Here is a 12,504-nt window from a genome sequence, read left to right as displayed (position 1 = left end):
CTTTGGATGTTCAGTCTTTCATTTACTCTGTCTTTGAAAATGTTATTCTAAAGAATACTTTTGGAGGTTTCTTAGATACTCAGAAGATCCAATTCACATGGTCACCTGTTCCACCAAATTAGTAAACATAAAAAGGAAAATTGGGTTAGGGTGGTTAGCGAAGTCACTGAGTAGACTTTGAGTCATTGTTACATTCTTTCCCAAATGCTAATAAGCCTTTTTCAGGCTCTAGAATTGCAGTTGTAAGTTTGTCTCATTACTTGATGGGGTCTCATATTCTGGTTTTAAGTTCTCCTGTTGCTCAGAATTCTGATAGTGACTCAGAAACAGCAATCGAGTTTCTTCAGTACCCAGGGAAGTAGTTCATCTGGTCCTGAAAACTCCAGTGAATTGGTCTGAGATAGGTGCTTGCTTGCCATCTTCCTAGGCTTCTAGTGATTTACTGTTTATGTACACTACTGCTGTATTTTCCAGCATACAGGAGGGCCTGCAAACACAGAGCTGTCTCGATTACCCAGTAGAAAAGTTTCTGCAGTAAGTAAACTTGTGCGTGACATCTGATGAGGGAAACAGAAGTCACTTGACTTGTTCCTTCCCTTATTTGTGATGTTCCTTTGAAAATGGCGCCAGTAGCTCCTTTTCTGCCTACTTCTGGAGTGGAATATAAAGCGGGAGAACCAACCTTGACATTACCTTGTAAATACAGGTAGTGGAGGAAGAAATTAAATTGTGGATGTTGGAGCTCAAATTCTTTCTCCCTATCTGTTCACCAAAGCTCTGTTAGGAGTAAGATTTGGAGAGAAATTGAGACCTGGCAGGTAGCACACAGCAGTCAAGATTTTAGTGCGTTAATGGGTTGTCTCCTCCACCTCCTCTGTACCGTTGAATTTGGCTTATGAAGGTAGTAGAGTACATTTATTTATTTACTTTGACTTTACAACATTTATTCATGATGCCAAGGCAGTGAGTATTATCCTGGTGTAGACCCATTACTATTTTCTTCCATGCCATAGATTGCTCACAACTCTGGCAAGTTACTTTGCCTAAAATTGGTCAGACCTCAAAGACAGTATGAATGAATGGATTGAGTATGAATGAATCAATTACATCTGTCAACATAAGTGAAAAACTTAAAAAAAAATCTACAGTTATTAGATGAGTCAAACAACATTCAATTAAATTTTTATGTCTTCTTATTTAATTATTGTAACTGTAGTGGCGTTATGTGTTCTTAAAATCTGGAACTTAAAGATTTACACAGCCTACAAATAAATGTAAACTTGGACTACTTAGACACTTTGTAAAGTCTCTCCATACATGTTCATTAAAATAGAAATATTCAGAGTCCTTTGTTTGATCCATGACTTTCTTAGTAGATCTTTTAGCCTGATTCCTGGCAAAGTTTACCATATTCCTGCTAACTTAGCCAGTTTTTGGATGGACCAGTTTCCTCCCGAGTAGAAAACAGTTGTTTGGGAATCAGCAATTTCCTAACAAAATCCTTCAACATAATGCGATGATAGGTAAATGTCTTAAGCATAAAAGTCACTGGATTTTTACTTATACATTCTGATGAATGTGTTTTTGTGGTATTTTGCCAAGCTAGGAAGTGAGATCAAATGGATGTTGGTGAGTACCCCATGGCAGCAGTTCGTTTGCTCAGAGTGAACTATAGCTTGGAAGCCTTCTTTAGGTAAGAAAGTTGGCAGTTTGAAAAAGCAACCATCAGTTTTTTTAAACGATCCTGTATGTTCAGGTTGGAGTTTTTTATATAAAGGTTTTCAAGCTAATAAAGATCAATTTGCCTTGCATTCTAAGATATATTTAACTGATGCTCATTGATACTGACTTAAATATAAAACATTTGACTTTCGGATGAGTCTTAGACTCTGAAAATGAATGTTCACAAAGAAAATGAAAATTAAAATGTTATTTTTAATAGGATGACTGGTATTCATTGAATGTCTGTTGTTTATGGTGATTCTGTCAGTGAGCTGGCAATTTAATATTTTGCTGAATAAACGAAACAATCTGTCCACGTTACCTAGAGTCACTTTAACGTACAGCACAGTCCTTTTGATTACAACTGCAAGGCAGTTTGCTAACCTGACCTTTCATTGAAATCTTATTTTCCTTTTGGCTGTGCTGCTTTTCTAGTAAGGGATTATATTAGGGATAACTCTTTTTGTGATCACTTAGTGAAATTTTAACAATCCATTCTGTAAGTTTACTAAATGAAACACATACAAGCAAAATGCCCATTAATGTGCTCCATATCAGAATTTAGGATCCATTGTTCATTCTTTTACCTTACCTGGGCCAATGTATTTCATTTTAGGGAATTAAAATTAAAGAGTAGGGCAGCTCTTTCAAAATAAGCATATTTTGCCAAAATAAGCATATTATAAATATGCTTTGAATTATTGGTGTCAGCAGTTTGGTATATTCTATATTATTGGGCCAGTTCTCAGTTATATGTATAACTAGTTGAGTCATACTTAATGTGTGTGGTAGCCGTTTGCCTCTGCTTGAGATACAACTTTGCACCTATTTTAGTTTTCCAAACCCTAAAGATGTCCTTTCATTTTGTTCAGCAACTATAATTATAGGTCAGCCCTGCTTTGGGATCCAGCTCTCTATTATGGCTAAGAAGTGTTTCACATCAGGCAGAGATACATACATTTCTAATATTCAAGGATGAAAAGAGAGTTAAGTAGTCAAGCAAAGTTAAATAAAGTTGAGAGCCATTCTTACCATTATTTTGCCTCTCAAATAATTGTATATATAAAGCACTTTGCATTCTTATATAGACTGTATGTACACGGTAACCCTATATACTTGGGTATATCTGGACTTGAAATTTGTTGTAACTTAGGTGTGTCTCAAGCTGGCTCCTCCCTGGACATTTGTCCTGCTTTTTGTTGGGGAAGAATGCTCATCCCTTTGCTATTTTACATTTGCTACTGAGAGTCAGGTGTGTTGCTGTGCACAATTTCTCTAGAGCTGCTGTGTCCTGGGTATCACCTGAAAATTGTGCTTCAAATTAAGTAACAAAATTAGTTTAGAAAAATTCACTGGACAATTTCGTACGACAAGAATGACTGCAACATTTCTTAAGCCTTTACTGTGTTCTGGTACTTAAGGACTTTAATCCTTGCAACTGCCTTATGAAATTAGGTACTGCTGTTTTCAGATGAGGAACCTGAGGCTTAAATTTTTGCAGACAAGATCACATGGTTAGTAAATGGCTGAGCTGAGGCTTTTCCAGGCCTCTGCTTTTGATAATGTTTTACTGTCTTTCAGGGCCCCAGGAGTTGTTAGCAGAATTGCATGGTGATGCTTTCTTCTCTGTAGGAGATAGTAAGAATACAGTAATTGGCCAGGAATAAACCTGTGAAACATACTGCTTCTGTGGACATTCCCTCCCAGAAGCCTCCCCAGCCATTCCCTCCCATACACAAACTCAGTCACATGTCATTGCTTTATTCTTCCAGTGCGACTTGTCCCAATGTCAGGGAAGGCATTTATCATGGTCTTTCACCATTTGACCATAGCTCTTGGAGAGCAGGCTCCCTCTTACCTCTGTATCCATAGCATGTGGGAGTACCTATCAGTACATGGTAGTGGAAGATTACTCTTAAAATCTGCTTAACTGTTTTTCATTTTCTAATGTTACTCTGTGCAGTTGGAGTACAGATGTCTGATGGAAATGTGGAAAATATGATCACAAAATCTTTTAATGTTTGCAGAATGAAGAGGAACAATTTATCTCTTGTGAATAAAATCGTCCAGTCTTCACCAGCAGTGAAACAACCAAAAGTTGGCTTCTTCTCTTCTCTCAATCACACCCACATGCACACTGTCCTTCTAGACTGGGGGAGTTTGCCTCACTATGTAGTATTACGCATTTTTCAGTATCTTCCTTTAATAGATCGGGCCCGGGCGTCTTCGGTATGTAGGAAATGGAATGAAGTTTTTCATATTCCTGACCTTTGGAGAAAGTTTGAATTTGAACTGAACCAGTCAGCAACTTCATATTTTAAGTCCACACATCCTGATCTCATTCAGCAGATCATTAAAAAGCATGCTACCCATCTCCAGTATGTTAGCTTTAAGGTAAGAAAAATAAGCATTAAATAGAAACAACTTAGGTTTTGTTAGTGTCATTTTTGTGTATCTAGATCCTTATGCTGAGGCAGTCGGTGAATTTTGCAGAATTTTTACTCCAACCTACGTCCTGTTTTTCTGTAATCGTTTGCACAGATTGAAGTGTAGAACTTGAGCTGTAACTTAAACATCAGTTTCCTTCATCTGGATGGTAGTACTAAAATTCAGGGCATTGTAAAAGATTGGGAAGTATGGAGCACTTAGAAAGTTACACTGTCATCAGCTCTATTCCTTACTTTTTGTCTGAGACCTTTTGTGGAAAGAAGAAATACTCATTGGTTGTATAGTTTGTTGGAATAAATAAAGTTTTGCATTGGGATTCTATTACATAGTTAAATTGCCAGTAAGTTTCTGATAACTCACCTTCAGGAAATGAAGATTTAAAATTGTTTTTATAGGTGGATAGTAGTACTGAATCAGCGGAAGCTGCCTGCGATATACTTTCTCAGCTGGTAAATTGTTCTATCCAGACCTTGGGCTTGATTTCAACGGCCAAGCCAAGTTTTATGAATGTGTCAAAGGTAAAGATGCCAGGCTTTTTTGTGAAAGACACAAAAATTCTCAAATATTTCAATCTAGGCAAAAAGAATTATTTTCCATAAAACAGGCCACATCCTCCTTATCTTCAAAGAATTACTTAAAGCAGTTTCCTATTGATTAACACTTACTTTTGCTGAAATAGCTTATGTATGGCTTCATCCTTTCGACATATTTTATAATTCTAATTATTGTTTCTACAGTAGCTATCATTAATATAAAATTTAGATGTTATACTTGGAATTTTCAAGTGCCAGTTAGTTTCTTTGAATATAGAGCATGTATGACCAGTAGTGGATGTTTTCCTTGTAATTCTGTAGCCTCTCCATTGGAGGTTAGAACAACATAATACTAAATGAACTATACCAGTTAGGATGACATCAGATTCTGTGTAATAGAAACTCCAAAACAATAGTAACTTAAACAACACGGCTGGAGTTTCTTTCTTTTACATTAAAGAAATCCATGCATGAGCAGAGCCGGTATGAAGTTGTTAGGACTCCAAGCTCCTTTGAGGCATCTCATGTTCTTGTAGGCGTTTCAGATGACTTTCTGAGCTCCAGCCATCACAGCAGGAGGCTGGAGGGAAGGGGGAAAGAAGGGTATGCCCACTGTTTTTCAAGAACCCTAGCCATGACTACTGTGTAATGCTTTTGTTGATACCTCACTGACGAGCACTTAACTGTGTGGCCACACTAGGTTTCTGGGTGACGAGGAACCATTTCTTAGCTGACCGGTAACGTGCTCAGCTCAAAATTGCGACCTGATTAGCAAAGAAAGAAAGGATGAATGGGTGTTAGGAAGCCACCAGCTGTCTCTGACACTCAGAGAGATGCACGACTTTGCCAGAAGCATAAACTAATAACTGTCTTCATTCAGGCTTCAGCTTGGGTCCTATCTCTTCAGGCAGGCCTTCCTTGACCACTTTAGCTGAAGCAGCACCCCTTCCTCCAGTTACACTCTGATGTGTTACAGTATTTTCTTTATGTCATTGTTTAACACGTTTATTCTCATCCCCTACAACAAAGTATACGCTCTTTGAAGGCAGGGACTCTGTTTTGTTTATTTACCGTTACAAGCCAAGAGTTAGAGTAGTGCCTGATACATAATAAACATTAATTTTGGTTGTCAGTAAAACTGGCTGATGGAAACCTTCCTATAGTAAGGTTATCCTCTTCCTGTGGAAGAGGATAGGGGAATAGTAGCACCTTCTTGCTCATAAACTGGGTCATGGCTCTCAAGCATTTCCACCAGCCTGTTTATCTTTTTGAGAGATAGTCGGGGAAAATGGGTCATTTGGGGATTAGTGTAATATAAGCAATCAGATGGAAACTTACTACTTCTCAATAGTTATTTCCTTGCATATGAGTGATGGAGTCAGCTTAGCCTGAAATTCTTAAATTCTCAGCTATCTCAGATGCTGCACATCAGCTTCGGTTCTGGGTAGCTGTTCGGTTCTGGGTAGCTGATGCAGTCGCCAGGGTGAGGCAGCCGTGATGAGCACACGTCCTTGCAGGCTCTGCCTCTACAGTCAAATGACTGAGTGGCTTCCGGCAAAGTCGTGCATCTCTCTGAGTGTCAGTTTTTTCACTTGTAAACCGAGGAAAGGATAGGGTAAAAGTAGAGTATTTTGCTAGGCGTAAAGAGTGCTAAAGCAATTATGTGGACACCGTGATGAGGTAGGTCCTGTAATGCTGAAATACATCCTGCAGGACTAAGAGTCCAGTGAGAATTGATTAAAGGGAAAATAAGCCTTATATTTCTTAAGGAAAAAGTAATGTATTTCTCTCACGATTTTTGGCACAATAAAATTTAGCAAAGAGATCTAGCCATGCACTATTTAAAAATTTTTATTAATCAATATATAATTAGTATAAATCAGTATGTTTTCTAATAAATGAATGAGAGTTATAGCCAATTGGTCATTGTCATAGGAGTATTAGTATCTTTGGCAGAATCCACATTGACTTTGAAAAGAGAAAAATGATCATGCCTGTATATGGTTTTCAGATTTTCTAACTGTGTCAAAAAATACTGGATCTGAACCTTGTGAAATTTTTTCCATTTTGAAGTCAAACTATAAATAGGCTTTTGTTTGTCAATTTTTAATTTTTTTTTTAAAGATTTTACTTATTCAGGGGATGCCTGGGTGGCTCAGTCGGTTAAACCGCTGCCTTTGGCTCGGGTCATGATCCCAGGCTCCTGGGATCGAGTTCCGCATCGGGCTCCTTGCTCAGTGGGGAGACTGCTTCTTTCTCTGCCTCTGCCTGCCACTTTGCCTGCTTGTGCTCTCTCTCTCTGACAAATAAATAAATAAAAATCTTAAAAAAAAAAAAAAGATTTTACTTACTCATTTGACAGAGATCCCAAGTAGGCAGAGAGGCAGGCAGAGAGAGAGGAAGGAAAGCAGGCTCCCTGCTGAGCAGAGATCCCGACACAGGGTTTGATCCCAGGACCCTGAGATCATGACCTGAGCCGAAGGCAGAGGCTTTAACCCACTGAGCCACCCAGGCACCCCTGTTTGTCAATTTTTAAAACATAGTTTTAAAAATGTATCTTTACTGGGATGCCTGGGTGGCTCAGTTGGTTAAACATCTGCCTTCATCTTGGGTCATGATCTCATGGTCCTGGAATTGAGCCCCTCGTTGGGCTTCCTGTTCAGTAGAGAGTCTGCTTCTCCTTCTCCCCTGCTCCTTCCTTTCTCTTGTTCATGCTCTCCCTCCTCTCTCTTGAATAAATTAAAAATCTTTTTAAAAAAAGTTAAAAATTAAAAATTTAAAAATCTTTTTAAAAATCTCAAAACATTTCTTTAGATGACTTTCTACCAAAATGCATATCACTGAAGAATAAGATCATTTGTTTATTCATCGAGAAATATTTACTGATCTCCTGCAATGTGCCAGATATTATTTTAGGTGCTGGAAATATAGGAGTGAATAAAACATGAAAGTTCTCTTTATCCTATGGCAGGGGTGGAAAAGGTTCAGACAGTAAGTATTATGGGCTTCACAGGCTATAATTCTGGAGCTCCTCCCCTCCAGCATTGTAGTGTGAGAGCAGACATAGTACATAGATGAAGGAGCATGGTTGTGTTCCAGTCAAACGTTAATTGTGGACACTGGAAGTTTCTTGTAATTGTCATATGTTATAAAATACTATTCTGGACAAAATTTCTTTCAACTGTTTATAAATATAATAGCTATTCTGAACTCAAGAGCAGTACAGTAACAGACTAGGCTGGATTTGGCCGGCAGGTCACAATTTGTCAACCCCTGCTCTAGGAAATAAATGCAATTATATCCTTTTAATATTGAAAATCAAAGCCTTAAGATTGAAGTAATTGGAAGGTATGTATATGAAATCTTTGAGACGGATTTTTGACTAATGGTGTCATTAAAATGCTAATATGTTGATTGTTTTTACTATGTTATTGTTAGTATCTGTTGATATAGTTTCAATGAACTATTTGATTGAATCTATAGATTTTTAAATAATGTTTTCCTAATTCTTTTCTTATTGCTGTGCAAGTCTCATTTTGTGTCAGCACTTACTGTTGTCTTTGTCAACTCAAAATCATTATCATCGATCAAAATTGAAGACACACCAGTGGATGATCCTTCATTGAAAATTCTTGTGGCCAATAATAGTGATACCCTAAGACTCCTAAAAATGAGTAGCTGTCCGCATGTTTCCTCTGATGGTAAGTTGTATCTTTTTTAAGTAAGCATGATGTTTTTGTTATACTATTAGTATAATATATATCATATGTAATCCATATAATATATACTTTTGTACTCTTAGTATACTATATAACATATAGTAGAATAGTATACATAATATATACTATATGTATGTATAATATACTATATGTATTATACGTATATACTATATGTATATTCTACTGTACTCTTTATGTTATATTATGTGTAACAATGCAATTTCACATGGAAAACTACATGCTTATGAAACATAATTGAAAAAAGTAATCTTTTTTTGAAAGAAGTCTTAATCCGTAAGGTAGACATAGTTTAAATTGCTTTTTTTAATAAATATTTTTAAGGATTTTATTTATTTATTTATTATTTGTCAGAGGGAGGTGGGGAGAGAGGGCACAAGCAGGGGGAGCGGCAGGAAGAGGGTGAAATAGACTCCCCACTGAGCAAGGAGCCCAATGTGGGACTTGACCTCAGGACTCTGGGATCATGACCTGAGCCAAAGGCAGATGCTTAACTGACTGAGCCACTCAGGTTTCCCAGTTTAAATTGCTTCTAAAGATATTTTAGTCATATGTATATTTTATTATACATATGTTTTTTACTTTTATATGTAATTATATATATATCTTGACATCCACCTCCTCAGAAGTCATTTGATGCCTATTTTATTATATTTTGTTTTGAATTATCTTTTTTTAAAAAGATTTATTTATTTCAGAGAGAGAGAGAGCCAGAGGGAGAAAGCTAGTGAGTGTGGGGTGGAGAGGGGTAGAAAGAGAGGAAGAGAGAATCCTCAAGCAGACTGCCTGCTGAATGCAGAGCCCAACATGGGGCTCAATCCCAGGACCCTGAGATCATGACATGAGCTGAAATCTATGAAATATAGAGTGGGTCGCTTGACTGACCAAGCCACCCAGGCAGCCTGTTTGATATCTATTTTAGTAAATAATGAATAACTGATGTCAAATTTAAGTTTATAAGCTGTCATATTGGTATCAGTGTGATTCTTTGTTCTTAAGAATTTTTCCCCATTTCCCACAGGAATCCTTTGTGTAGCTGATCGCTGTCAAGGCCTTAGAGAACTGGCATTGAATTATTACATTCTAAGTGATGAACTTCTCCTAGCACTTTCAAGTGAAACTCATGTTAACCTAGAGCATCTTCGAATTGATGTTGTGAGTGAAAATCCTGGGCAAATTGAATTTCATTCTATTAAAAAACAAAGTTGGGATGCACTTATCAAACACTCCCCTGGAGTGAATGTTGTTATGTATTTCTTTTTATATGAAGAAGAATTTGAGGCATTCTTCAAAGAAGAAACCCCTGTTACTCACCTTTATTTTGGTCGCTCAGTAAGTAAAGCGATTCTAGGACGGATAGGTCTTAACTGTCCACGACTGATTGAGTTAGTGGTATGTGCTAATGGCCTTCAGACTCTTGATACTGAACTTATTTGTATTGCCGAACACTGTAAAAACTTGACAGCCGTGGGCCTCAGTGAATGTGAAGTTAGCTGCAGTGCGTTCATTGAATTTGTAAGACTGTGTGGGAAAAGACTAACCCAGCTCTCTGTAATGGAAGACGTTTTGATCCCTGATGATGAGTATAGCCTAGATAAAGTTCACACTGAGGTCTCCAAACACCTGGGAAGAATGTGGTTCCCTGATGTCCTGCCTGTCTGGTGATTGGCTACCAAAGATTCTTAATTTTTTTTTAATTATTAAGATTAGCTTCCTTCTTTCTATCCAAATATAAATTTTAAGATATATTGCTGAACTATTTTAGGTAAAATATCTTATCATTTGCAAACTGTCTTAATGGATTGGAATAGAAACATTTGAAAAATATATGAGAAATGGAAAAAGCCAGAAATTTCCATAAATAGGGCATAGATCCTGTATTGTGGATTAGGTAGTTGATAGGCTAAAAACTACATATGGTTTGTACTTGAGTTCCTTAGCCTTTGTTGAAGGTACATTTTAGCTTAATAAATTTATAATATAGAGCTTTGGATCCCTAAATTATGACATTTGTAACTTTATACTGCTTTAATTGCTTCTCTTTCATCTTGGTATGAGTATGTTTTACAAGATATATAGGATTAAATCTAAGAGTAAAATAAAAGTATAGACACAGAAGCTGACTTAATTGTACTTAATTTTTAGCACTACATAAGATCATATTATATCTCAATAAATAATTTCTAATTTCTAACACATTGAATTCTACTTTATTTAACTCAGGAGAAGATGGGCATTAGATCAAAATTAATACTGATCAATTTGTAAAGATACTGTGATTGTTAGTTGATTAAATATACTTATCAGCCTTTTGGTTAAGATCAAGTGAATAAAGTACATTTTGCAGAGTGTCTTTGGGAGGGAATCTGCATGTACTGATGGCATACTACTCTGTCTGGAGCCATGCTAGAGATCCTTTGCAGGAGTGATCTTATAATGTAATTAGTAGCACAGCTAAAACTCTTTAGTAGTTATAGATTGTTTTTAGGGTGAAGATATATCCTTAAAATGACCTACAGTACCCTACATGGTCTGGCATCTCCCTAATTCTTTGCCCTCATTTGCTCTCAGAGCTTCCCCTTGCCGTTCTGCTCCATTCTCTTGCAGGTCTGAAAGACAGCCATGTACCCTCTGGTCAGGGTGCCTGAGGATATAGTCTCTTTCTCCCTCCATTGCTCTGTTTGCTTCCTCAGGTCTTTCCTTTAGATGTCATTTCCTTAGGGAAGCCTCTGACTCTCAGCACTGTGACTTCCATTTGTGGCACTTACCACTATTGTAATTTCCCATTTACTTGTATGATTAGATTATTCTCTGCTAATTCTAGTGCCCTGTGAGCTTTATCAGTGCAAGATCACTGTGAGGTTTGGCTCACTGTTGTATCCCCAGCATCTAGCATAATATTTAGCAAATAGTAGACACTCAGTAAGTTTTACTTAGATACTTTCATTTCCAGAGTTCCCTTATGTCTTCCCCCAGCATCTTCATTTCCTTTCTAAGAAAGCAATTAAACTTAAAAAGCTTATTATTTTCCAGTTTTAAATTTTTTTTAAAGATTTTTTTTTAAGACTTTATTTATTTGACAGACAAAGATCACAAGTAGGCAGAGAGGCAGGCAGAGAGAGAGGAGGAAGCAGGCTCCCTGCTGAGCAGAGAGCCTGATGCGGGGATCCATCCCAGGACTCCGGGATCCTGGCCCGAGCTGAAGGCAGAGGCTTTAACCCCCTGAGTCACCCAGGCGCCCTTTTTTAAAGATTTTATTTATTTATTTGACAGAGGTCACAAGTAGGCAGAGAGAGAGAGAGGAGGAAGCAGGTTCCCCGCTGAGCAGAGAGCCAGCCCAATGTGGGGCTCTATCCCAGGACCCTGGCACCATGACCTGAGCTGAGGGCAGAGGCTTTAACCCACTGGGCCACCCAGACACCCCTTAAATGTTTTTTAATTAGGAAGAAATTTTAAATCTTCTCACCTGTTAGAGAAATTAGAATTAGGATACCTTGTGGTTTGTAAGTGGTAACTTTTTAAAAAGAGCATATTTTCTTTTTTTTTTTCTTTTTAGAGAGTTACTTGTGCAAGCATTCTCTGCAGTGTGCCACATCCTTTCTCACTTTGAGCTCTGTAAGAACGGGCATCTTCCCTTCTTCACCTTTGTGTTTGGGACTCTCAGACCGCTGCATAGCACATTAGTATACCCTCAATAAATGTGAGTGGGGCTGAAATACTGGTTAAAAAAATCAAATTCTCAAAGACAGTTGTTATTATTGCAGATCATGTGATTTATACCTTAGGATTTCAGGAGAGTACAGAAGCAGCATATTGTAGGGCACTCAAGGTCTGGTTAGGCTAACAGGACACACATGGAGGAAATGACATAACAGAGGAGGGTCAGGCTCTTTGGAGGTCAGAGCAGTGGTGGAAATGCTGAAGAGGTGAACTCTGGTCTCATGGGATAACGTGATGTGTAGTGGAGGGGTAGGGTGGGAGTATACGTATCTGAATAGTAGGTGATAGGATGCCTGTGTTTGTTTCACTAAAGAGCAAAACAGAGAGGGACTGATGAAAGGTGA

The 12,504-nt window shown here is 37.7% G+C and overlaps 1 protein-coding gene across 1 annotated transcript; it reads left to right on the top strand.

Annotated features, from left to right (window-relative positions):
* Positions 1–1,619: 1,619 nt before the first annotated feature.
* LOC308343093 (F-box/LRR-repeat protein 21) lies at positions 1,620–10,105 on the top strand (the record flags this gene model as incomplete). Its single annotated transcript, XM_080803995.1, has 5 exons — positions 1,620–1,693; positions 3,750–4,116; positions 4,566–4,688; positions 8,233–8,404; positions 9,462–10,105. The coding sequence occupies 5 exons, from the start codon at positions 1,620–1,622 to the stop codon at positions 10,103–10,105; spliced, it is 1,380 nt and encodes a 459-aa protein (XP_080660121.1).
* Positions 10,106–12,504: the final 2,399 nt, after the last annotated feature.

This window comes from Martes martes, assembly GCF_963455335.1.
Source record: "Martes martes genome assembly, chromosome: 5".
In the NCBI taxonomy this organism is placed as follows: Eukaryota; Metazoa; Chordata; class Mammalia; order Carnivora; family Mustelidae; genus Martes; species Martes martes.
Note: the sequence above shows the minus strand (reverse complement) of the source record. Positions and strands in the feature narration are given on the sequence as shown.